The 27541-nt window shown below is 41.3% G+C and overlaps 1 protein-coding gene across 3 annotated transcripts in view; it reads right to left on the minus strand.

The window, feature by feature from the left end:
- The window catches only part of LOC117777648 (E3 ubiquitin-protein ligase Midline-1-like), a 57099-nt gene that overhangs the window by 2325 nt on the left and 27233 nt on the right, over positions 1 to 27541 (minus strand). For 2 of the 3 annotated variants that reach the window (XM_034612469.1, XM_034612459.1), the window contains exons 2-9: positions 23763 to 24556; positions 10879 to 10974; positions 7032 to 7139; positions 5431 to 5579; positions 4532 to 4659; positions 3522 to 3665; positions 472 to 633; positions 15 to 222 (exon numbers count right to left, since the gene is read on the minus strand). In XM_034612469.1, the coding sequence (XP_034468360.1) occupies positions 15 to 222; positions 472 to 633; positions 3522 to 3665; positions 4532 to 4659; positions 5431 to 5579; positions 7032 to 7139; positions 10879 to 10974; positions 23763 to 24488 (1721 nt within the window). In that variant the 5' untranslated portion in view covers positions 24489 to 24556. Of the gene's footprint in view, positions 1 to 14; positions 223 to 471; positions 634 to 3521; positions 3666 to 4531; positions 4660 to 5430; positions 5580 to 7031; positions 7140 to 10878; positions 10975 to 23762; positions 24557 to 25122; positions 25133 to 27541 lie in introns of those variants that run through there. The other variant, XM_034612478.1, reaches the window with a different exon arrangement.

Here is a 27541-nt window from a genome sequence, read left to right on the forward strand (position 1 = left end):
ATTATGATTCTCACCATGTGCTCCCTCCAATTAGAGCCTCCCAATAGTGGCGCCCGCTGTCAATATAGACGTTCCCCACCACGCCATAGCTGCTCTGGCTGGAGAAGCGATCCTGGCTGTGGCCCTTCTTGGACGTGGTTTCGTCCCGCTCCACCGTCAGGTTATCGTGGGACACCTTCAGCTTCTTGTGAGCAGACTTGGGGTCCAGCTTGAAAGGCTGGCCTGGGAGAGGAGAGGGAGGAAAATGAAATATTGATTTTGAAGTGGCAGTGCATCGAGATCTATAACGGGCAACGTTCCTTACGGAGCAGCCAATTTATTTTCAGTTAATTAAATTTCATATATACTGATGGATCTATTTCCAGTGGAGCAAGCAACATAAGAAACCCAATTGGGGTTGCGTGAATGTTTACTTATGGATTTTCCTTATAAAGCTTGATCCTGTATGAAGTGTCATCATCAGCCGCTTACTGTTGGTCTTCAGAGTCCCTGGTTCACTGCTTCTGCTTCCCGCCTGGTTAATGGCCTTGACAACAAAGATGTACTTGGTGCCGCTCTGCAGGCCGTGCACCGTGTAGTGGTTCTGCTTGATGTTGGGAACAATCATCCAGCTCTCCAGGGAGTTGCAGAGACCTGGGAGGGAGGGGGGGAAGAGGGTGAGACGAGCAGAGAGACACGCAGAAGTGAGGGATTGAAGATAAATGAAATGATCAGCTCAGGTTTTGTGCAAGAAAATAACATGTAAAAAGTAGAAAAACAGGTTTTTGATAGAGAGGAGTGAGGGAGGTGGAGCTGTGTGACTGGACAGTGAATCAAATGGCTGGTTGTGTGTGAGCCGGAGGCAACGAGAACAGGCGTGAAAAGGCCACACGAGGAAACCATTCACACATCGTGCCCTCTCAGCTCTGAATGTGTGTATCTTTCTGTGTGTGTTTTATCCCGTGGCACTGAAAGATACACTTCATTCCTGTACTTGAACGGTAAATAATGAAACTAATCAGATTTGACAAGATCAGCTAAAAAGAAGGCATTTTGTTGATGGATGCATCGTCCATCTTCTTGTATTACGGACAGATTATCGAAAAGCTGAGCAGTTTCAAACGTTTTTTGGGGTTATGATCGATACAAACGATTTTATTATGTGATGAAGGCAATATGACCTTTATATGAACCTGAAAACTTTTAACCATGTTTCTGTACTTATTCCCCTCTCTACCTCTCCTTTCTTTGGAATCAGAGCTTATCCCAGAGCTACCCTAGAGCTTCATATCATTAAACTCTAGTAGGTCAAAAGGTTATATAAGTTAATAAACTATAATGGATGTTGTAGCTCTGGTACTTTTTTTATTTTAGATTTATTTAAACAGGGCCATGCCAACAACAGTCTCCTTCAGCCAGTCAGGGGCCGCCTGTGGGATGTCCATTTTTAGACGCTTAAAATAAACACATTAATTAAAATTAACCTTTTTTTATGCAGCTTGTAGTTCCAGACGTATATCAAACAAAAATAGCAGATAAGGAAGCAAGTTGGTTGCTATCGTCTTGACACACGTTTCCCTCAGGAAATCCAGCTCTACACTGAACAATTCTGCACTAGAGTTAATAATGTTGCAGTGTTGCTGTTGTTATTACATTAACATTACAGGACTGTTTCCTTGATTCATCTTAAGTGGGCCTTGGGGGGGGATGTTTTTTGGCACATGACGCAGACGCCGACAGCGACACCTCTGACATTATCGGATGTGAAAACAGCAGGGAAGGAAAATCACAGCATTCTCGGTGAACAGAAGGAGACGGGGGAAACGGCAGACAGTGTATAAGCAAGAGGGGAAAGAAAGGGGGGGGGGGGAAATAAAGTGTCACATTAGTTTAATAGCTGTCGCCTCCGAGCGTGCTTTGAACTGTAAAGTAATGAAAAGGCAGTGACAAAAGGTGAAGGAATCCCGTGGCAGATTGAGTTGAAAAAAGGGGAAAGAAAGGAAGGAAAAAAGAAAGAGAGAAAGGAAGGAGGATTTTTTGCTGTGGGGTATATCTATTTGAAGCGGAAAAAAAGAAGAGATGAAAGACAGAGAAATAGCAGTTTGATTGAAAGAGAGCAGGGGAGCTCGTCTTTAGATGTCCTGACCCCATTTTCTTTCTTGTAGTTGCTGCTCACTCGAGTGTGCTCAACGGTTTTCTGGGTCTTGTGTGCGTGTGTGTGTGTGTGTGTGTGTCAGCCTATACGGCATGTCTATCGCTGTCGAACTAGACATTGTGGCGCTAAGTGTGTGTCTGCGATGCTGATTCATCCTCGGCTGTCATCTCCTGCTACGACGTCTCACTTTGTCGGTGCCACTGAAACCTTAAACGTCTCGCATGTACAGGCATCTGTACATCCTCTGAACGTCTCATCTTTTTTGCTGAGTGCTCTGCGTTGATTCTCCGCTCCACTATTGTCAAATCTCTGCGTTCATTCTTCACAAGCTACAGTCATTTGAAGACAACATCTGAGGGCTGATAGTAGCATAAATGTGGCAGGGTTCACTTCAGGAGGTTCCACTTCCACTGCTGTATCGCAGCTTTTTAGATAAGCGCTTCAGACTCTGAGCTGCCGAAGGGGAACTAGTGGGCACCAGTGAGGCAGCGGGATTGCATAGTGCAGATGTCAGGGCTGTAAAACAGTCGGTAACTGTGTGTTACAAATGCACTGGAGGTGTTTATATGCATCTTGTGGGACAATGGCCGGGGCCAGAGCTAAGATTCTATTTTATAAAGTTTAAGTTCATGGGGTTCGCAACAGTGAAGAAGCAAACAGGCCTCTTGTATTCAATTAATTTGCATTATTTAATCCTGTATTTATTTACATTTACTTTATAGTTGCAAATAAAATTTGCTGCACCTTCCTGTTTAAATGTACATGGACAACTACAGCAACAAAAAGTTCCAATCACCACCTAGTGGCTGCCTGCAGTACACGTTGTACAACCTGCTTCCTCCATGTTAGTGGATGGGACATGCTATTGTTAAGTGTGGTCTTACTTACATATTTGATATTATAGAAACGGGGTGAAGTGTCATGATGAACAGGTGAGACTGATGATTGGTCGAGTGTACTTAGGGTTATGGCTTAGGGAAGAAGAATCAGCATACTAGTTCTGCAGCTCTACGTTTCTGTATGATTTCAGAGCAGAGTTATGATGATGATGATGATGTCCCATTGAAGTATTTTAAGTAAACCCATCAAATCTTATTGATATTTAATATAACCATCATGTCCCTGTGTTCAGATTTTAATTAGGGTTATTTGGTCAATTGTTGAATGCTGCCCCCAAAAAACAGGCCTCGGGTGCTGGTGTACTTTGAAAAGTCCCTGAATCAAAGCGACCCACCATCAGTAAGTTTTTAATTGTAGATTATAAATTGCCCACAAATTCCCAGCATGATATGACCCCATTAGCTTTATTGTCGCTCAAGCCCTGAAGATGGCTTTTAGCACTACTGCGATGTTGATTGCTGAATTCCTCGTCTGCCTCATTACTTACTGGCGATGTTGGACTGTCCCGTGAAGATGGCATACTGGAGCTCATAGGACACCACTGTGAATTCATCATCAGACGTCCAGTGGACGGTGATGGTGTCGTAGGAAGCCGTGCACAACTCCTCTCGTATGCACGGAGCATTCGGAGCTGCGTGTGGGGAAAAAAGAAAATCCAATCATCCAACACCATCTCAGGCTCTAATGTTATATGTTGTGTTTGTACACAGCTTGCATATTACATTAGTGACATTCTAAAATGACACCATGCTCCAAGTTTGTCAGTTGCTTTAACAAACAGTAGCCCCACTTAACCTCACGTGTTCACTGGGCTGAATCCTTGTGGGTAAAGGCTTCATTACACACAGGATTGAAGATGTTCTTTTCACTAGAGTGGTAGGTTGAGCATTAAAAGTAATGCAGAAAGGAAATAATAAAGTATAGTTCAAGTGCATGGACGAATAAATATCACAATCCTTTTAGCAGAAACTAATGTGGGGTCTTACGTAAGCAGAGATCCTGAGTTGGCTCTCTTACACTTGTTTATTGATTCATGAGCAGTTCTTTATTCTATGGAAAGATAAATAAAATAAATCCCTTTAGTATTCAAGCCGCGGAGCCTCTTGTAGAATGAGAATGGAAAGAGGTAACAAAACAAAGATACAAAGGCACAGCTTAAATTGATTTTAAAGCCACTTCCTCCCTCGTTCTGTGTCTGTCACTCGCTCCTTCTCCTGAGCCTTCTGTCAAGAGTGGCTGCACAGAGTGGAGTGATTCAGTCTGATTCACTTTGTGAAAAGGCCCTCCAGCAAAGCCCTCATGCATCGCACAGAGTAAATACGAGCCAACCATTTTCGCAGACCCTCAAGTCCACCACGCGTGATGCCTTGGTTTTTGTCCCCAGCGTGATTCATACAGTGATGTTTTGATAATGTGACGTCGAAAAGTATCCTAGAGGCTAATTTTGACGTTAGAGTTGAGTGTCTCATAGAACGGGAAGATTTATTTTTTCTTTACCCGTGAGGTAATCCAGACTCTCCAGAAGCTTCTTCTCTCTGGTGAAGTCAAGGGCGACGGTGTCGAATGTGTCCGTTAGGTGTATCTCAGGGATCAGCACTTGGGTTGACGCAGTTGCCATGGAAACCCTAGATCGTTATCAAGCAAAATTGAACAGGAGTTAAACATGTTGGTCTATTAAGCATATATTCATAAATTGAATTTGGATTATTACTGTTTCTGTCTGAACGGCTTGGTCTTAGCTCTTGTCTCTTTAAGTACCTCCTCCGAATAAAGCCCAGTCTGCTCTGATTGGCCAGCCGGACCACTCTATTGTGATTGTCTACCACTTCAAGCGTGTGTACGAAATGTCGGCCTCTGCTCTCGCTTTACCTGGCTTTGTTAGGGGGTGTGCCAGACTAGCCACTAGGGGTGCATTATGCAAATTTGGCATTGAAACTTTAGGTTTTGTAACTTTGCAGAACTTTTACATAAACTAAAAATCTATGTTACACACTAGAGGACTGAAAAACTGCACAGCAGCATCATAGGTGTTTGTTGTTTTCTATAAAAGAAGAACTGGGTTTCAAATCTGAATAGAGTCAGCCTTTAATTAGTGCTTCTCTGCAGACTAAATTCTGATTGAAACCCTTTTTTGTTTAAGAGACTAAAGGATTTGCTTTTATCAGTCTTTGTTTCTCCTGAGAATGAACATATGGACACTGGGTTTTGTTGGAAATTGCCAAATCAATTAGTCAGCCAGCTTAAACAGAGAGTGAAATAATTATAAGCTCAGTAAAAGATGAAGTCCCTCCCTACTTGTCTTTGCTGTTGAAAATCATAAAATTGTGTGCATTTTCTTTACCTCCTGCTCAAATTCGACCGTAGCTAAACAACTCAAAAGCATGAATGTGTCTGACCTCTCGTTGATGCTCTTGGCAGTCTGCAGGAAGCGAGCGTGGTCGGTCTCCTTCAGCGTCTGGTCGGCCTGCGTGATCAGCGCCGAGGACCTCTCGATGCACTGCTTGCAGTTTGAGATCTGCTGGGCGAGCTTCCGAAGCCTCTGTGTCTGGAGAGAATGGCAAAAGCGAAGAGAAGCCTGAGAACAGCGCCGCTGTAGGCCAGATAAAATCATCAAACCGAGAGGGCGTGAAAATGCCCTCATCCGGGTTAAGGTGCTGCAGATCATTAAGGACGAGAACATAATCGGAGCTGACGAAAGAGAATGACCCAAAAATATGAGGTTTCACGTGGACAGGGAGATGAATGTTAACATTTCTAAGTCACTTATACACGAAAAGGTCAGGTTTGGAGTTGATTGATGCTGGTGGTCATGTATTTCTTCATGTTCTCTTAATTGCTATGAACATCCGAGAAATTAAATTGTAGCAAAAGGGCATGAACACGTCCATCATGCTTAGCTCAAGTTACAGGGGCTTAAAGCTGATTTGTTTTGGCCTCCGTGCTTGTTTCTGGTTCTCTTGTAACTGAAGCTGCAGTAAATGAACTGGAAAAGTTCAAGGTTTACTGATTTATACAGTTGAGCTTCAGGAGAAAGTTGATTTCTAATCAACGAGAAACATGAAAAACGACATGAATTAAGCTTCTCCCATGTCCACTACTTTTTTTTCCCAGGCCAGTGTCGATTATAGTTGCACACAATTTCTTTGTTTTTTTCCATTTCCCTTTTGTTCACCACTCAGTTTCCCTCCCACTCCCTTGAGCAGAGATTTTACCAGACAGATTGAGGCCAGCGCCTGGATTGAGGTCAAAGGACATTTCATCATCAGTTTGGCTTGTAAAGAACCAAAACACTGTAATCTCACTTTAAATCCATTGAAACACACAGTCAGCACCACATTTTAAAAAAGGCACATAAGGCAGACTAAGCAGGGAAACCTGGTCTCTGGAAAAAAAATAAAGGCATTTTAATTGTGTTTGATAATAATCTAGCACTTCCCTAAAAAAAGCAATTAGTATAAATCTGTTGGCTAAAACATAAATATGTGTTCATCCTTGCACAGTCCTAAAAAAAAACCTTTTGTGTGTTCCAAGTCTCAATAGGCACGTTTAAAAAAAAAAATCATCTGGGTTTAAAGAACAAGTAAACACATCCCGTCCATATGCTCTGGGATCTACTCTTGGCCAGTCTGTCTGTTTTCACCGTCTGTTTGGAACGTGTTGAAAGGTTTGCTTTTGAGGCAGCCGAGCCGTGGCTGTGATGAAGCACCGACAGAGATCGAGGTCTGGTGTTAGCTTGAAGAGTGTTTACAAAGGAATGAAAGGTGAGACCATTAGCAGTCAATCAACTGTAGGAGTCCAAACCTTTGGATTATTGGTTTGTACCAACTTTGGTTGCATTTACTAGGAATAGAGATGTTGACCTGCTTTTTATTTCTAGGCAGATGACTGAATATTATGAGGCTGAAATGGATGAAACCATAGTTTTTAGGGGCGACTGTTTTCCAAGAATTAGGCAAGAAAACACAAGAGTATGTGACTTGTGTAACTATCACCTCACCTTCCCCTCCTTGATCTTGCTCCCAATGATCTGCCTCCTCTGCTGAATGATGTCAATCAGGAGGTCGCACTCCTCCATGAGCTTGCCCTCCTGGCGCGAAGCGTTCACCTGAGAACCAATTCACCAAACAGTATTAGATAAATGAAGATGGAGGGGTACATGCTCACCGGCTCCTCATCACGCTGACCCAGGGGGAAAGGGTGTCATTTTCCGCCATCAGCCCTCCCTCTCGTCTGGGAGCAAAACACTTGAGCAAGATGAGGCATATTTAGCCATTTTTCCTCCTGCTGGCTTGATTGCTGAGTGACAAGTAAAATAAGCAAGAGGCTGTGTGATTGTCAGGGGCAGACGCGGCATGCCAGACACAAGAGCTGTGTCTGAAATCAGACCTTTTCTGCTACATTGTGCATTATATCTGTCTCTGGAGTGTGTGATGTACAGTATGTAGTATGCAGTGCCTTTAGAACATCTCACACTTCCCAGTCCCCACAATTGAATGAAAGTAGTTGAAATTTACAGTTGGGAAATGGCCGTGAAACTAAGTTTCCATCTAGATTGACCTGAAAATTAAAGCTTTACAGTTAAACACGACTACATCTATGTGGACATAGGTCAAACTGTGGCCTTTACAGACTCCAAGAACACAAAGGCGAGGGCTTGTCCTAACTTTACATGTTTCCTTTCTGTGGCTGTGCTGTCCCAAGTCGTGTCTGGCTTATGAAAAATGATTTAATTTAGCTGCAAGGTGTTTGGGAAACTGCGGTTGATGTCGTTGATTACACTCAGGGTCTTTAGGAGAGAAATGGCATCCGGCTCCACTCGTTGAGTTATTAGATTCACTTTGCTGTTGGATCCTTTACAGTCTCAGCAGGCCATAAAAGTTGTTCAAGTCCAATTATAAGACTGTAGGTTCGGACATAATGTGCAATTTCTCATTGTGGTCATTTCCTCGCGGTCCTTTCAGCACCTTATAAAGTGTTTTCTTGCAGCGGCAAAGCGATAGCATGGGGAGCAATGAAAAGGGAAGTCTGCTGCGAGTGTTGCCAAGCCAACAAGACGGCGCAGTTAATCACACGCGGGCACAGAAAACACGCACACACACGCTGACAGGTGTGTTAATAATGACATCATGTGGAGTCATTTGCCTTTCCGCCACAGAGCCAAACAAGGCTGAAGAGGACTTCCTCAGTATCCTCAAGGTCCCTGCCTCAACAGCATTTATGTGATTTTCTTTCTGGCACGGCGTTGCCAACAGAAACAATTTGCCACCTGGATCACATCTCGGTGCTGATGTGAGACGTGCTAAGCTCAAAATGTGAGCGGAGCTGCGCAGGGTGGCTGCATGTGCATCTGTCTCCTCAACACCGCTAATTGGTTTGTTCTTCATCGCTGTGGCAGCTACGGGGAAAACTTTACTTTTTTCTCTGTGAAAAGTGTGTATACTGTATATGTATGTGTATTATCTCGCCAATTCCTTTACATATACAAATGTAAAAATATTGGCTGTGGTGTTTATTGTGTTTCCGACAACTCCAGTTAAATCCAAATGGACCTGTATTGCATACTTAGTGCTTTTCTTAGTTTTTTAGTTTCCATCAAAGCTCTACATGCACTTTCTCTAACATCTGATGACTGTTAACCTCGAGAACTCCATGTGACGAAAGGCGACACGCTCCGATATTGTTCATCTGTGTGGAACCGCCACCCACAAGGCAACAGAGACTCACACATATTGTCATATACACACACATGCACGCTAAGGTTAATCCTCGTCAAATTCAAGCATAACCGGGACAGAATATAATCAAATATTGAAATGAAGACATTTTGTAACCCAAAATATAACAGTAGTTTCGACTAGACAGTGTCTAAGACACACACACACACACACACACACACACCACAGTACATCATGTGCCGTGTAAATATTTGGAGCATCTAGTGACTGTGGGCAGAGCCTTCTGGAGCATATGATCAGTGTGACAGATTGCGCCCTGACTGGGACATCCGGTGAATCACACGCGCACACGCACGTCGACGAAACTTTCTGCAGGGAAGGTGAGTTCAAACTTAAGAGGCCTCATGTATTCCCCATCACTCCAACACGACATTAGTGCAGCATAAGCTTTTAGGCAATGCAGTGCGGGATCATTGCATTGAACTAGATGTGGTGCCACTGATGAAGAATGTGGTCTCTGCAATTTTAAAATAAAATAACTTTTTCAATTTCAATAATACTCGTATCACACATCTCACATAGAGTCTCAAAGATATCAGGGAATCTCAGCAGCCATCTCCAGAGAGGCTTTGGAAGAGATCAGTGTGATTTGAAATATTCAGAAAGCTGCATCAACAGCACGCCAAGCTGCCTGTGCAGTGCTTTTCCTGAGTGACCCTTATTTATTTAGCTCTGTATTTTAGCCTTGTCACATCCTTATTTTTGGCTCAGTTCAAAGACTTCCATCATCTCCTTGTGCAATATGACTTTTTCTCACCTATAGACAACGTGCTATCACGGTTCTTACTTGGTGTAAGGTTTTAGAGTGTGTTGTGAAACCGTACTGTACGTGTAGCCATAGAAATAGGTCATGCTTTTTTCTTTTTTTTTTCACTCCTTACGTGCATCATTTATTCACCTCTGATTTTTAGAGGAGAGTGTCTGCAATTTCTTTCCTTTGTGATAATCGAGAGAAAATGTCTGCATCGTTACAATTTGCCCTCCCGCTGTAGCTCACAGAAAAACAACAGAAATGTTTGCATAAAAAATGCACTTTGCCCCCCACTAAATCGCAATCCTCTTTTCCTTGCAGCTTGTGTAGAGAGCAGGTCCTCCATTATTTCTGAACAAAGACGTCAGTGCCTTTTAACCCTGTGGCGTTGCTTTATTTAAAGCTTCTTAGTGGGCTAGTGTAACATGAACAGGCAGGATCAGCACAGATTTGCCTTATGTAGCCGACAGAATACACAGACATGTACAAACTTTATCATCCTGAGTTATCACAAAAACAACTCAAATGCTGTTCATGCAATAATGAAACTGAGGAAAAGAAGTTAACCTTAATTTGTGCACATTTCAGAATATACAGTATAATGCAAAGTCATTATCAACTGATGCCAAAATGCACATTCTCACATTAATCTATAAAAATCTATATAAATATAACGCTTAATCATGATAAAATGTTTGGCATGAAAATAGGATTTGAGGGAAATAATTATTTTAAGCATTTATAGAATATGTTATGTAATAGTTTTATAATAGTCTATAGTTTTTTTTTTATCGAAGGAAATGGTAAAGTGACATCTATAAATCATGAGCTTTTTTAACCACAAATTGAAAAGCAAATTTTTACCATACATGAATAATATTGTATATTAAAAATAATAATTAAAAAAACATAAGAATGCAAGGAGCAAATTTAAATATGTTATATTTACTTAATAAATCACAAATGATTATTGATATATTATTGCAAACTAATCAGGTGTAAAATACAATATGTTTTTAAACAGTGTTCTCATACTATACAGCCCCATTTAGCTGCTAAACTATAGCAACATGCTAAGCTAAAGAACACTGATCTCAATCTCTGAGTCATGCTACACGTGATATCGCGGATGAGTCTGTGGTTGTCATTAGCGAATGTGAAATTGATAACTCTTAACTCATCAAATACCAAATAACACATTCACAAACACAGCAAATATAAAAAAACTAAGAAACAGTGGTTGTTTTTACTTATTTAGCAGCATTTCAAACTTCCCAGAGAACCGATTACATCACTATATAAAATGTAAGGATCTGGAATAATGTGTGTTGTGACCTAAGAGGACCACTGGGACTCACCTCGACATGTTGACATGTCTGGATCAGTTTCCCCATAAGTGACTCCAGCTCGTTGTTCCTCTTGATCAAATTACTCAGGTTGGAATCCAGCGCTTGCTGCAGCACGAAAAAAAGCACAAAGACAACAAAGTGAATAAATGAAACGGATAAACGTCAGAGACATAAATGCAAAGAAACGGAAATGGATCGCAGAACCGGTAAATCGAAGGTGAAGAGAAAAATCCAACAGATCTTTCCCCTCAGGTTTATCTTCTAACACGAGGCAAAGACAGGTGCTACATCAGAAAACACAAAAAGTTGTAAAGCAAGTGGAACAACTACACTTTTAAAAAAGGCAAAAGAAACCGAGAGAGAACATGTTTGCTATTCTTAGGTCAAACTGCACTGATGAATCAAAGAGAAGCAGTGTTTTCCCTCAGCTCCTCTTCTGCAACATCCCCCAAATAGTTGCACGTTATTCCCCCCCCCCCGCTCTCGGAAGGGGTGCGTTTAGGGTCCACATACCTCTGAGCGCGGGTGATACCCCTCATCCCTGTACTGCCTCCTCATCCTGCCCTGTCCGAGCCTCCGACGGAGAGAAGCCTACACTAGGAGAGGATGTGACTGGGAGAGCCACTCCACTGAGCACCAAGCCATGCGCAAACCCGGCCAAGCGGCAAATTAGGCATCAAAAGCTTTTCCCTACAAGAGCATGCAGCAGCGCTCTTGGCTAACGAACCGGCAAACAGGTGACAGCACGTCAGCTCTGTCCCATAACGCTCCTCCCTGTCTTCCTTTTCCTTCCCTCCCCTTTTTCCCCCCTTTTTTCCCCCCTCATCCGCTCGGGCACAAGCTGTCTCTTTTATTTCTAAGACCATCATATTATTGCCAAACCGAGCGTGCTTAAGCCGCTCTGATGGCACGACGTCTCCACTGTCCCGCTCAAAACCGTATTCCAGATGAAATTTAAGCTCAGACTTGCTGAACGCTGATATTTGTCTCAAAAATGGTGGAGCGGCGGGGCCGGGGCGTCACGATGTCAAAGATAGTTTGCCTGGGACACAGGTATACGAATTGGTTTTGCATTTGGATTAATCCTTTTAAAATGCAATTTCAAGCTGCTTCACTTAAAATTAAGAAAGCCAACTATCGAGATAAGCTAACTGTACTTAACCTGCAACCACTTTTTAGCAGCGGCAGGGTAAACAAAACCATGTTTGTTTGTTGTGCTGCAGATTAACAAGGAGTCACCCCAGAAGGAATATTGAATATCCAACAACAGTAAACAGAGATAGAGATGGTGGGATTTGTTTGCCTGTGTGTGTGTGGTGGCACTGGGGGGCTTAATGGATGGCCTTAATACGGCAACGACACACAAAAGCAGCATAAAGGTCTGCTCGGAGTGAGAGGAATATGACGCTGTCATCGTATTATCATCCGCGGAGATAAAAATAAACTAAACCTCTTACAGGATGATGATGAGGACAAGAATCACAACAGCAAGTCAGCATCACGTGCAGGCCGGTGTGTGCAGCACGATGCATGCATTCGTGAATGACAAGAGAACACAACATTTGCAATTATATCTGCATACCAACATACAAACTTTACATGTCTACATGCTCATAAATACACTGCGACAAGTACACAACGGAGCATCAGGTCAGGGGTTTAAACAAATGAAACCTGCTGTCAGTCTCTCTGTGTGTGTGTGTTTGTGTGTGTGGGGGGGGGGGTATGGTTAACCCATATCTACTGAGCCCATGTTGCCAGCTAGTATCACTGGTTGGGATCTCAGCTGCTGTCAGATTGATCACCTGTCCATCCTACTTGTTTTTATCTGCTCTCTCTCTCTCTCTCTCTCTCTCTCTCTCTCTCTCTCTCTCTCTCTCTCTCCCCCCCTCCTCTCTATCTCTCTTTCCTGATGCCAGCCCCAGGCTTGATTTTCTAACAGTGTGTATGTTTAGAATTAATCTCTGCTTTGGACCAACTGAGCTGAGCCATTTTGATTTGATGAGTCTTTAGATATACAGTCAGCCACTGGATTCAGATGGTGTCGAGCTGTATGGATGCAAACATTATTTAGAACAATACATTGGACTTACATGCTACATAAGCAATTTCTTGTATTTTTACTTCTCTACCTTTATTGGCAATTTATCCTGTGGGTTAGGATTTTACATATCTAACTTTTCATTGTGATTGGCTCCCCATGATCCCCCTCCATAAAGTCGCAGGACACAAAGAAGACAAATAAGAAATGCGGGAAAAGAGAAAAATAGAAATGTGTTCATAACAGCAAAATATTATGTGACAACCCAACAAGAGAAAGAAGACTTTATATCATATTACATATTAATTAACAGGCCCCAATGTTATGTTATATTTGAATTGCCCTCTTACAGTATTGAGTGTGATGTTTTCTTACTTAATTATTTTCAAACTTTGGTTACCACTGTAGAAATCAGGATAGTTTCAAATCCCCTCCAATTGAATTCAACTTTAGAAAGTTGCGCCATTCCAAGACAGCGTAACTTCATAAAAGCACCATCATCATCCTGTTATGATGGTAGGTTATAATAAGTAAGTTATTTAAAAAATGCACCAATGTGTACACTGCTGTATAGTGTACGCATTGTTTCAAAGGGCAAAGGTCACTTCAGCCTTGTCCATATATTGCATGAGAGGCCGTAACCTGAGTTTAGCTGGATCAAGCCCCCCCGTGAACCAACATAAAATAAAGAAGATAAAATTAGCTCCAGTTGAAAATGTTAAGTCATTAAATAAAGTAATAAGATGTACAGCGTATAAAACATAAAGCCTTCAACCTAAAGACAGGATGAGTCATCAGCTTCTTATCTGAAGGATGTTAAGGTTGAGAGCAGCAGAGTAATTTGGAGACTGACGTTAAAGAGTCTTTAGAGATATAAAATCTTAAAATGTATCATAAATAAAATGGGGAAGCGAGCGAAGCAGGGCTGAAATAGGAGTCATGCGGTGTCTTGTCTTTGTTTTAGTTAAGTTTGGGAGCTGCATTCTCTTCAAATGTCCAAAAAAGGGAATTAAACCTACACAGAGAAAACTCTCCTCAGAGAGGAGCCGTGTTGTGAGGCCACTTGAAATGTAAATACACTTCTAAAAATAAGATTTGTTTTGTAAAGTGTGATTAGCTCACGGAGTCAAAGCCAGTTTTTGACTCTGTGTTTGTGTGCGTGTGTTTTTCTTTTCAAAGGAAAGATGGCTCCCTCCACAGCATCTGCTCTTAATCAGTGGGAGGCTGTTGTGCTGCAGCAGACTCAGATCCTCGCACAGCTTCTCCTTAGATCACCCAACAAGAATCCGCTCTTTGAAACCCAACTTTGCATAATGTTTCATCGGCTAACGCTGTCTTTTTCGGCTTAAAAATAAAAGTTGCGTGGCTCCATATTCCACACTACAAAATCATGTTCACCCCCCCCACCCTTGTTGATATTTTCCACCTTATTGTACATATTAGACTGGATAAAATCACCTCGAAGCAGTGCTAATAAGCTAGGGGATCTCACACACATACACACACACACACAAACTCACACACACATAGGTACAAGTAGGCAGCTGAACTTCAGATGAGCTGCTTCTTTTCAAGATATGCTGTGACACTAAGCAGGATTGTGCTCACAGGAATTGTCGCTCAACCGACAGCATTGCACTCCGTTCTTTACCTCGTTGCCTATATATACACAAGTGTGAGTGTGTGTCTGTGAGAGTGAAACCTTAGTCACACAGCTGAAGTCAGAATCTTGTGTGAGAGAACAAAGGTGCACAGCCGAGCAGCAAGATATAAATTAAAGCAGCAAGAGTGAGACGGACAAAGAGAGGATTCATCATTTATTTGTTTACTGTGCTTTACAGTGTGTCCAAATTCATCCGCACTGTTGTGTCTATGTCTCAATGCTGAGTCATCGTTGCGTCGGGCAGTGTGTATTTGATGGACGGCGCCGGTGTCTTTGCTCAACACAGAGTTTTTCCCCTCTGTAAATTGGAAACGATGTTTGTGTGTGTCTGAAAAACACAATCAGACGACCGCTGCAGAAACAAGGAGTCAGAAGCAAAGCACAGCGGAGGGAAAGAGAAACGATAACACAACAGGGGAGGGACACTGCACCGGGGGGGAGGGAATTGGGAGAGGATGGAGTGCGTGTGATTGTGTTTGAGAGACAATGGAGGCCTCAAGCAAAGGGAACGCTCAGTACAGACTGCAAGAAAGTAGACACTGCTGCAAAGTACACTGTAAATTCTAAAGTAATGGCTTTCATTTAAAGAGAGAGAGAGTTTTCTTTTGAGACGGGCTTGGTTGTTTTCTTTTCAGAGGACTATAGAAGGTGGTTTAGCTTCAGAGAAACCAAGACTGACAGTGCATTCAGGGGATCCTCATCAGCTTGTAAAAAAACAATATATCCAGAAAGTGATGGTTCACCTCAGTTCATATTGTAAAGTTAAAGACATAACTTCCAGTTTGTTTTTTGTAATGGTTTGTGGCTGCGTATATAGGAGCACAGCGAGACTCCAGAAATGTGGAGTCGAGGAATTAGGATTTTTAAAGCTGCCAACAATAGAATCAATATTTTTACGTCGAAAATCTTTAGAACAACTCCAAAAACCTTTTGTACGTGACTTGACTGGCCCCCAAACATCTGAATCTGATTTGATGAGGAAAGTGGAGCTTTTTGAACTAAATTCTATTGCTCACTTTTAAGTTCTTAAATGGCTTTATTCTTAAAATACCTTTCAGACTTATTGACCTGGTGCGTTTGCTTCTCGACCACAGTTATTTGGTCACCAGTAAACCGGTACATTTATATTTTCTATAGATTTTTTCTATATTTCTATATACTTCTTTATATTCCTTCACCCATGTACTGCATTCTACCTATTTGATGTATTTTTGCTGCTGTTCATCAAGCATGTCAGCTACCAATGAGAGGGATCTGTGTCAACGAGAGGCTCTGGGATCGGCTAAGAGAGGAAATGAACGTTGAGTTATTGTTTTGCTTGTGTTTTACTGTTTTGGCCTAGGCTCTGACCCAGAGTAGTACAAAGACAATATATAATATTAATTCATATAAATTATTTAGTTAATAAACTAGTAATTAAATAAATACATTTTACAGTATACTTTTGCATTCATAGTCATTAACTCTCAATATGTTGTTATGAAAATATTTGTGAAATTGAAAAGTCAAATACCGGTTCAGGAGAAGATATTTCAGAACTATCTGTAACAGTAGCTGTGTATAAAATATTCTAATATAAGAAGTAAATCTCTTAGAGCCTTGCCTGTTACAGTCTTTGATGAAAAGGAAGGTCAGTACATGGATTATTATTATTATTTATATTTGTGTATTTAACAGTGAGAAAACAATTAACAAGACTTTGTTTCTGACCGATGTAGTTATAGGCCTATTTGTGTCTGACTTTACGAACCTCAATTTAACCACTTGTCAATGTAAACATCACTGAACCACAATTAGTAGCTTAAACAAAATCTCTCATACAGTTAAGTCAACATAAAAAAAACTTGAATCTGTCAATATCAACATTGAAGGTACCGTTCCGAAAACTACTCCCCCACCAAAATGAACTTGTGTTGAGGTGTATAGATGACAGAGTGATGCATGTGCTTATAGGCTCATAAATGAAGCCATAACACTTAATAACAATTTGAATGCTGATGCAGGTGATTCTCACATGAGCAAACACTGCTGCAAAAGAACACAGCAGAATTTCAGTCCAAGTTGAATTATTTATTTTGTTTGCGGATTCCGGAGAAGAATCTGTTGGGATTCTGTCCTTTCAGGTGCTTCATGAGTGAGGAGACAAACAATTGCTCGAGCTTTGTATCCCTCAGAATCATGCAGAACAGAACATGGTCTGCAGAGCCCATTTTCTGACACAGTTGCTTGTACAGTGCCTTAAAGACCCTTTTACATTTTTTGCGGGGGATGTCTATGTGTCTGAGTTCAGCCCATGTCATTTCAAACAAATGCTGAATGATGGACACTGAGCGCACATGCGGCACAATGGATGCGTTTCTCATAAGCTCAAAGGCGAGATCCATCACGTCTGACCGGACAGAAGATTTTTTCTTTTCCTCTGCCTGCTGTGCTCCGCCATCTTCATTTAACTCCCTGTAGTATTTGTCCACATCTTCCTCCACCTTGCGAGTGTGGATTTTAGACTGTGTCTTCAGCCACCATCCCATCAGTGCCTGGAAAGTAGTCACTCCGCTCCATGTGTCAAAAGTCAAGTATGCACGTGACTGAGACGTTGTCAACTCTCTGATTAGTTCTTGACGACCACTCTCTTTCTTAAGAGGAGCCTCCTTTTGCAGCAGGTTGTACTCAAACTCTGGCACATTGTCCAAGAGGGGCGTTGTGAGTTGACTCCACGCCCGTCCAGTTAATCTCTGGACACTAGTGACACTGGTGCTATCTTCTACTGTAGTCTGGCTTCTCTTCTGCTGAGGTTTGCAAAAAAGTGTCCTCTCAGGCGCGAAAGATGTCAACATTTCACAGACGAGGGTAACCATCTTGTTGAGTTCAGCCGGGGGAGTGACGTATTGCAGTAAGAGATTCGGAAGCCACTTTCCAGTGTTGGGGATAGAGTTGAAACTGTTTGCAATCTCTTTCCCAATCATGTCTTTGAGTTTTTTGGAGTTGGCACACCTCGCTTGGTTCTTAACGGCCAGAACCTGCCCAAAGCTCTGTGTGAGTAGGTCGCCCAAAGCGTGCTGGACAACCCTCTCAGGCAGGAAAGCACGTTGGTCCGGAGACTTTGAGAAGACTTTTGTGATGGCTGTTGTTAAATCTAAAACCAGCACCGCAGACAGCACTTTAGTGCCATAATCAGGTGCACTTGTTTTTAACAGCTCCCACTGCTGTTCCGTCAATCTTACTAAGATGGGTTCAATCACGGGTCGAATGGTTTCCAAGTTGATCACTGGAATCTGAGAATCCATAGTATTTGGCTTGGTTTTGTTTTCATCCATGGCGAACTCTTCCTCTTCTCCTTCTTGTTTGTCTGGTTTACTGGTGGGTGGCATCTTAGATCACTGGGCACTGGGCAGGGTGACCTTTGATCTTGAGTCCTTGGATATTGATCTAGGGCTTTGATGTTTTCAAAGTCTGAGGAGTTTGACTTTAAAGTTTTGACCAATTACAATTATGTAAATATATATTAATATTATATAGATAATCAAATATGTTTCGATAGAAAATAGAGTAGACCTGTGGTTGTCTTCTTCCCCTGGTTGGTGATACAGCCTCTTATATGTATATACTGTACATGCATAATGTATATTATTATTATAACTATATGTAATAGTATGTAAATATGAGGTTTTCACATTCATGTAGCATTGACAGCACGTTTCTGCCTGGCTTTCATTTTCTCTACTGATGTTCCATTGTTTTACTCTCATTGTTTGTTCATTGAACAGTGACACTGTTCACAAAACATTGCTCCATATGTGCTGGATCTATTTATAAATGGCTGTTTACCATTGTGCCTTATTACCTTCAAGACAACAATATGTTAGATTCGTGTCTACAGCTCTAAGTGTCCAGAACATCTATGGAGAGCCTCTGATTAGCATTGATGGATGTGATGTCACAGTGTATTCAACCAACCGAAGTCTGAGTCAACTTGTTCGTCACTACTTGAGTTTGGAAAAACTATATATTTAGTTGGTGTTGCACTTTAATTATTCACTTTAAGTTAAGATTGACATAGTCAAGGATCAAATCTTTAACGGCATGGCCAATATTGATGGAGGAAGTGAGGGAATAAGTGTATTCATAATATAAGTGATGAATGAGGCTGCTGGAGGACATAAAAGGTAAATATTGTGCTTATCTGCGAGGCTGTGAATCAAACCATTGTTGGTGTCTGGTCATGTTTTATCGCACACGTTGGTACTTAACAACCCAAAAGTATGATGTTTCAACACCAAAGGACAGTTGATTAAAGCAAATGGATTATTGCATAAACATGACAAACCCTGTGGATGAAACCCTGTGGCTGACACACACACACACATACACTCACTCGGTGGCTCCCATCCTTTATCCTCAAGGTTCTTTCTCCTCAGACCCAGAGCCAAGGACTTTAAAAGCCATTTCCAACCGCCTTCTCCGTCAATTTCCTGTGACGGGGGTAATTTTATCTCTGAAAAAGGATGGGTGTTCCCACAATAACCTCCATGGCTCTTATCAGACTCACCACCACTGCCACTGAAAAAAGGAAACTATTCCAATCATCTGATATTCTTCTTCTTTTCTGTTTTTTCCCCCTCCTGGGCCAAGTGGGGATATCTCAAATTCCAGCAGACCAAAGCAAAAAAAAGTGAGATGCATGAAATGATGTGGGAAATATGACCAATACAGTGTCAACCATCAAATCTGAGTGAAAGAGGAAACCTTGTAATATGTTAAGTATTTCAAATTCAACCCTAGTTTTACCTGACACTGAGGCTTCCGTGCCTTTGCAGCTCCTCCTCTGTTAAGTTCCCTTAAAGTTTTCTGTCTTCATGAATAAAAAATTATAATGTGTTGTTGTGCATGAATACTGCATGGCAGTAGGGTTCTTTCCTGTGGTAATTAGCTCAGATCGCGACCTCAATTTATCTCCTTCCCTGTTTCTATAACAAGTCAAAAAATGTCACAAAATCCTGCATCTTAGATCTTAATTAAAAAAAAAAGTTACATTATGTACAATTATTTAAGATGGTGGATTATTTCAATTAAAACTGACACATTTGTTCTTTGTCCAACGGCTATAAAAGTACATTAATTGTTAACATGGGGCTTGTGTTGCATAATCATAATTAAACATGACTGTTGTCAAGAGTTGTTTGCAGCGTGTGTTTTTACTGCGTGCCCTTACTTAATGTGTGGCACGAAGCAGATTAAAAAAAGGAAAATGTGTTTCCTGAAATGAATTAAAATGGAGCGAACTGACATGTACAGAACTCGGCTAACTCAGAAACAGAATTCAGCCCGAGGCAGAGAACTGTTAAAGACTCACTGTAACTGAAGATACAGAAAAGAGCGAATATTTAATGGAGTTAGGTGAAATCTTATAGATGTTTAATGTATAATTTAAAGTCAGTTTTTCATCCTGAAAATTAATTCATATTCATGAAACAGCTCTGTGGTCCTTTGAGAAGAGAAATTGGCTTAACAAATACAGTCAAATATATTGATAATTAATCTAATTTTCTTAAGTTTATATGAAAATTAACAAAAAAACTTGTATCTGTAAGTATTGATCACACATTTAATATAAACTTAGGCATTAGGAAACTAATAGACATTCTTAGACATTTTATTTTAACATATGGACTACTTAATCAATCAATTAATCTACGAGGAAAGTAATTTTTACTAACTGTGAATTAATTGTATCATATATTTACTATTCATCACAAGTCGAACAAATAGACCAGTTTTTTTCCCCTGGGAATCCAACTGTGAATTATATCCATAATTTTTAGTTTGATATCTGTTCTGTGCAGTAACTAATAGGAAACCACTCTTTTATTTTACAGTGTTGGTTCTGGGTTGTGTCAATTTCTTTAATACATTTGCAACGATTTCAGAAGAAGCACCTCTAAAATTGTTGTACTGCTTTCTCATGTGTAATGACAATGCAGGTTTTGTATTCTATTTTATTCTATTCTGTTCTAGTCTTTTTCTCTAAGTCCTACATTTACAGATATCATTTGGATTCTTGATTGCAAATATCTGAAACAAATGCTAGGCTGACATTACTGTGCCAAATCCTTAAAATAGCACCGTATGTAGTCTTGACATTTCCCTTTTAAATATCAAAAAGTCACATGCTGCATATGTTCCTTTCCCGTATAGTGCTGTACTGTGGGTCTGTGAGGGTCATCGGGGCTAGTGGGGTATGAACCCGCAGTTTATATCTAACTCATGTCATGTGTCAGCCGGCTGGCGAATGTGGTGGAACAGGTGGTCAAATCCCCTCTACCATTTGTGTTTTCTGTGTGTGAGACAGGAGGTTCTGTGTGTCCGTCCTCAGATTAGTGTATGGATAGAGCCCATGTATGTGTGTGTGTGTGGTAGAAAGGTTAATGAAGCAGTCATATGAGCTTTGTTTACCCATCTGCTCGAAACACCCTCAGAGTATTGTGACTTAGGTCAAAGAGCAGCACATGGTTCATTCATTCTGGCTCCTGTTGTTTTTCCCCGAGCATCTTCTGACCCTGAAGACATAGGGTTTTTCAGTTTTTCTTATTCACATACGACGATAACAATATCAACACGCCTGATAGCTTGCTGTGAATTTTGACATTTTCCTGCAGTGTTAGTCAGTCAAGGTTAAAAGAAACCAAAGTTGCCAGAGGGGAGGAAAGGTGTTATTTACTTTGCATCCTCTGAGTGCTCTTAATGCATCTCTAATCATTTTGAGTATTGCAGAATAATCACATATTTTCTTCCAGCTTCTTTATGTTCAGCTGCGTGTACACAAAATCCCCAGGCACTTAATTACAACTCAAACATATAGAGTTTAACGAAGTGTAAAGCACACGCTACCCGCACCTGGGCTTCGCATGTTCAGCCTCTCATGCGACCCTCAAGGACGTTTCTTGGGGTAGGAACACATGTGCTGCACGAGTAATGCACAAACAAGGATTTCTAGTTTGTGCAGTCAAAAGAGCGTCTCACATATTTTGTGCAGACACATCAGGTAATATGTGGCAACCTGTGAGCATGACACACCAGGAATAAATCTGCCCCTGCTTAGTTATTTCTATAATTAGCCTGTATGATAAATGCTGACTCGCGCTATCCTGCGTTGTCTCTGCGGATGAATGGAGGGAGAGGGAGGGCAGGAGATAAGCACGATAATTAGAAACAGAGACGTGATAATTAGACGATGCGCCGACCTGTAACTTTCCTTGCTAATTATTCTTCTCTGCTTAAATGTGCTGAAACACGCAAGGTGAGACGGTTTAAAGACACGAAGCAACTGGGAAGACGAAGGACGTCAAGACCCATCAATCTAAAGCCGGAAAAATAAACGTTGCCAACCAGCAGAGGGCATGTAGTAATAGATGGGACAGTGCATTAGTGTCTAGATTTAGATTTAAGATGACCCCAGGGGAATAATGACCAATGTGTGAGAAGGTGTTTTTTAAATTCTTTGGAGAAAGAAAGAAAACCGTGGCAATTGAGGATTATAATAACACATTTTGGCTCAGTTGAATGTTAAATAAAACCAATAATTACTGGAGTAGAATATGATACAGCTGCTAGTTCCATATTGAGCACTTATGTTCCAGTAACAACAGAAACAGGACCTTTTTTACTTTCCGTATCCGTACCTGTGAGTCAGTTTCTTCCATTATATCCCTCTTCTCTGAGGACGTATTACAAACTCCTTCGCATTTGAACATGTGTTTCGAACATTCGTTTCTCATAGGAGTCGCGCCGTGGCATTTCATTTAACAAGGTGCAAGCGCACTCTCAGTGAGTTCGTTATTGCTGGAAATGTTCCCTAAGTAAACAACACATCATGCTCCGTGAGAAGTTCTGTAACGTGAAACTCATGTGTGAGACAATTTTTTTACCCAAATGGTCGAGTTGCACCTCAATAAATCTGCTGGACAAATATTGTTTTGTGCAACCGACAGTCCAAAAGATATTTTCCATTTACAGGGAGAATAGCAGAAAATCCACACTATTGAGAAGCTAGAATAAAATTGAAGATAAACACCGTATTTTTGTTTGAAAATTGTTCAAACAATTAATTGATAATCAAATAAATGTAAGATACATTTTCTATCACTATTATTACTATTATTTAAAACATTGAAAATGTTATCCATTACAATCAATTTACTTGTCACTGGGATTAATCCTCCTACTGAAACTGTTTATGATAAGATAAGATAATATAATACTTTATTAGTCCCACAATAAAAATAGACATTGATAATAGTAACTTTGCAATGTAAACATATGAATTGAATATGAATAATATCTATATATAATAAATATGAGGAAGTTATTGGTATTAGTATATCTTTAAAAAAATGTATTTTAAAAAATGCAATTTTAAATATAATATTTTATATTTTTTACTATGAAGATCAAAGTGTTATATCACAATATTTGTTAAATACACTCTGTTTATTTAGCTTTAAATATCTCACAAGTTTCCCCAACTTTACTATAAGATATATAAGTCAGAGTTGTTATGAAAAAGGGCTGATTATTAGATTGTTAGCAGCATCCTGTGGACATTTCAGGTATTATTTTCATCCCCTCACGCTCTGGGGTAACATACACATACGCCACACACACACAGACACACACACACACACACATGCACACATTTACTGCCTCTACAGCCATTACCAGCATATTCTAATAGCCACGCTCAATTAAGCCCACCTACACCCAGCAGGCAATTGTCTCTCGTTAACCTTCAACCTCATTGAAGACGCCATGCCTCGTCACTAATGACACTCCCCATATTCACCGTGAGCACATGCCTCCGAATACCCTCCCGGCACACGGGCACGGCGTAGTGATTAGGCTAATTGCTTAATTATTCAGGAGAGATAATAAGTCAGCGTGAGATGATAAAAATCTCACTTGATAATTGAGTTAGATACCTGGGTGAGGATAATAGGAAATATCACACTGCGGAGCGGAACAAAATTAAAGTTTAAAATTCATTATTCTGCGTGTGTAAGATAAAGAATGGGTTGAATCCCGGAACCTTATCTGGCCTCAAAATTAATCGGACTCGGTTTTAATGGGAGAAAGTGGGTGTGTTTACAGAATTCAAGGCCAAATGATGAAATTATAAAAGGAAACTTATGCGCTTACCTTGAGTTTTTCATAGCGGTCACTTAGTGCTGCCACCTGGTGGTCCCTGTGCCGTCCGACCAGTTTGCACAGCGAGCAGATGAGCTGATCGTCAGTGACACAGTACATGTTCACCTTCTCCTCATCGTGCTCCAGACACTGGAGCCCCCTGAGGTGGGTGTCCGGCATGGGCTCAATGAGCCGGTGGCCCGTGAACGGCTTCTTGTTGGGGTGCGTCGCTCGAAGGCATTCCTCGCAGTACGACACCTCGCACGTCACGCACGTCTTGACGGCGTCCTGCGGGGGGTCCTGCTCGCAGAACTGGCACTGGACCGGTTCAGGAGGCGTGCCTGGGCTGGACATGGCGGCGCTGATGGGGACCAGTGCCAACCGGTTGCTTCCCTCCTCGGTGGGAGAGTTGGGCCCGCTGTGGGGCGCGGGCAGTGGCAGCGGTAGAGGCAGCCCGGCTGAGGATGAAGCCCGCTGAACTCGATCAATAATGTTCTGCAGGGTTACGTTTCTCTTAAGGCCTTCTAATCCACGCTCAGGACTCAGAGAAATAACATATCTACAGGTAGGGCACTGAAAGGCGCCGATGCTCTGAACAGATTCGTTGGTGGCGCAGTGGGAGACTAAGATGCGGTGGGCGCAGCCGAAGCAAAGGCTGTGGGCGCAGGGGAGCAGAAGTGGGTCTTCAAAAAGCTCCAGACAGATTGGACAGGTCAGCTCTGACTCCAGAGTGTCCATCCTGCTCAGAGGAGGCCAGGCGGGACCAGACGCAGTGTCAGCGAAATCCAGAAGAGCTGCTCAGCTGTCTGCAGGCCAGACACAGAGAGATAGGCGAAAGGAAAAGAGGAGAAAGAGAGGGGGAAAAGGAAAAAGAAAGCACAGGGATTTGTGATTAAATGGTGTGAAACGGCTTACTTCTCACTGCTTTCTTGGGAGGGCTTATATCTTAATGGAGCAGACCACTGGGTGGACTTAAAGACTGGCAGTGTTAAGTGCTGGATTTTCTACGTCTGCATGAAAACTGAAAATGGGAGAAATTGATATTTTCAAAGACGAGTCAAACAGAATACTTAAAGTTCAGCATGTTTTATCATAAGACATTAAGACCTTTAACAACAACTGACAAGACACTGTCCCGACCTGCATGTGGCTTTTAAATTGTCTGCACACAAAGCTGAATATGGAACAGCAGTGAGAATGTGACACACAGAAGTAACTTTTGTTATTGGCCTTGTCAAAACAACACAGCAGGACGAAGACGAGAAAATCGATGCAGATCTTCAGTGAAATGATGAAATAATAAATAGGTAGACGTCAGAGAACAACCGCCCAGGACTCCCACACAATGCATAGTGCCAAACTTGATATTAACATTCAAGAGCCACAAAATATGAAGGGCCTATTTTCTGTGACCGAAAACACACATCGACATCATCATCATCAGTCCATCTGCCTATTCATTCAGTGATTAAAACATTATCAGAATAAGGCAACACTGCAGCTGTGTCATGGTGGATACAATTGCAATCGTTTGAATACAACTGAGACTTTGTTTAAATCCCCGAGCGCTCGTGTGGCGTCGACAGCTGCCGCCACAGCTGTGGTCAGTCGGTGTAAGGTGCACGTGTCCATTTACTGCTGCTGACTCTCGGTTTCCATCTGACCTTGTGTGTTGTTAGTGTGTCGCCGAGTTAAAAACGGGGCAGTCACCTGCGTGGAGTGGTGGATTAAGTTTAAATTGTGTTCGGCTTTTTACAAATAGCCCACTGACTTTTGTCGTAGATACTCTTCAGGGCCTTTTCAATAAGGACAGAGCTTTTGAGAAAAGTAACTTTACACTTTCATACATGACCTCAATCTACTTGTGTCGTCATCCTATATTTAGCAGCTTCTAAAAAAAAAAGATTGTTGTTATACTCAAATAAATATCCTAGAGAAAAGTATGGTTTAGAGTGATTAGACTCGCTGGAAAAAAATATGGTGTTCAAATCTAAGTTTGTTCAAAAGTTAACTTTTAATCTCTAACACTTAGTTTGTGGCTGTGAATTTGGATTTCTTTCTTTGAAGATTAGATGAAACCTAAACAAACGCTTTAAAGAAATGCAATCGTTTTAAGATGAAGAAAATGGCTAAGCAAAGAAAAAAATGTAGATAAGATGAGCACAAAGCTGTTCAAGATAATACAACACACAAATCAAGTTTTTGGAATTTTGTATGAATTGATGGCAAAGCGACAAAGAAAGTACAGATGTGTTTTTTTCTCTCTCAAGCTATTTGAACATTATCAGCTAGACATGGAAATCAATACTACAAATAATCCTCCAATTAATTCAGTTTCAGAAAAGGTCAAAGAGGAAAAGAAATGCTTATATCCGAGGCAGTAGAGACAGAGCAGTGTTTTCAGCAGATGTCACTGTTTACTGCGCTTTAAGGCTCGGCTGCATCAGAGTGAACCGCGAACAGAAAATCCCTCCCACTCATTCTCTAACCGTCTTTATGCATGGCTTCCTTTCATCGCTGGATTAAAAATAAGAAAACTGCTGCAGATAAACTGTCCCCGCTTGAGCTCCCTGCAGCCCGAGCCCTTTTTATCGCCTGTGATATTTCAAGGCAGATAACATTGATTTGCAGCGCAGAGGAGTTTTTGATGACATAAATAAAAATGATGTGAGTTAAATATTATCTATTATTTCAGTATAAGAGAGGGAAATGAAACACACGCGAGGATAAACTGTAGAGAGAGTGAGAGGATAAATACTGAATGAGATGGAGGTGATTCAGCAGCTTCAAATGAAATCACATGGGTGTGTGTGTGTGTGTGTGTGTTAGAGAGCGGCTGTAAACACAACAAATCCTCAGAGAGACACACACACACATTCACACTGCATTCCCAGAGACATAGTCACCACAGAGCCTCCCTCAGGTGCTTGTATTTCCAAAGATATTTAGCCGGTGAAGACTGATGCTTGTTGACAGTCCAGTAAAACCTGGGAGAGGTGTCAGGGGAACAGGATGTCGTGTTACTTTTGGCCTGTCGGTCAGGACGATGTGTCCCCAGATGAGCACGTGTTGTGTGAACGAAGAGCAGAGCAACGATAGCAGCTCCGCAGTGAAATCATCACGTTTCAAAAGTTTGTGCAAGAGAGGGAAAGAACAGAAAGTAGGGAGATTGCCATATGTCTGTGTGTGTGTGTTAGCATCATAATCCATCATATGTCTATAAATGATCCTTTAATCCACAAATATTTGACTGCATGCGCTGTAACCTCAAGGCAAATGCTTGTTTTGCATTGGTCAACATGTCGGATAATAATGATATAGAGACGCAGAAGAACCACCAACACAGTATTTAAAGCAGAAAAGATGAATAATCAAAGCTAAAGTCATTTAAAAAGCTGCACAAATCTGTTTTTTGCATAATCAAGGGTCAAATTATAAGACATAATGTTAAAATCGGAGTAGTGGCAGAACAATCCTTTTTTCTGCTCACAGATTTACCATAATCAGAAGCTTTAACTTTGATTAAGCATAACTAAAACACTTAAAGATAACTTGCAGTGTTTCTTTCTAACATTAGTACTTTGGATTTTGGAGGCCCAACAACAAAAAATGCACCAGAAGACTCAGAAGTCATTAAAGACCAGCGTTGTTCTCCAGTATTAAGCGAGGGACATCTCAAAATTTGAAAAATTCGAATCAGAGTATGGTGGATTTGTTACAGCAGCAGTTATTCTGGTTCAGGAAGCCTGGGATCATGGGTAATATCCACCATTCAGTTTCAGGGCCTTGTG

Source organism: Hippoglossus hippoglossus, chromosome 2 (genome assembly GCF_009819705.1).
Source record: "Hippoglossus hippoglossus isolate fHipHip1 chromosome 2, fHipHip1.pri, whole genome shotgun sequence".
Classification (NCBI taxonomy): Eukaryota; Metazoa; Chordata; class Actinopteri; order Pleuronectiformes; family Pleuronectidae; genus Hippoglossus; species Hippoglossus hippoglossus.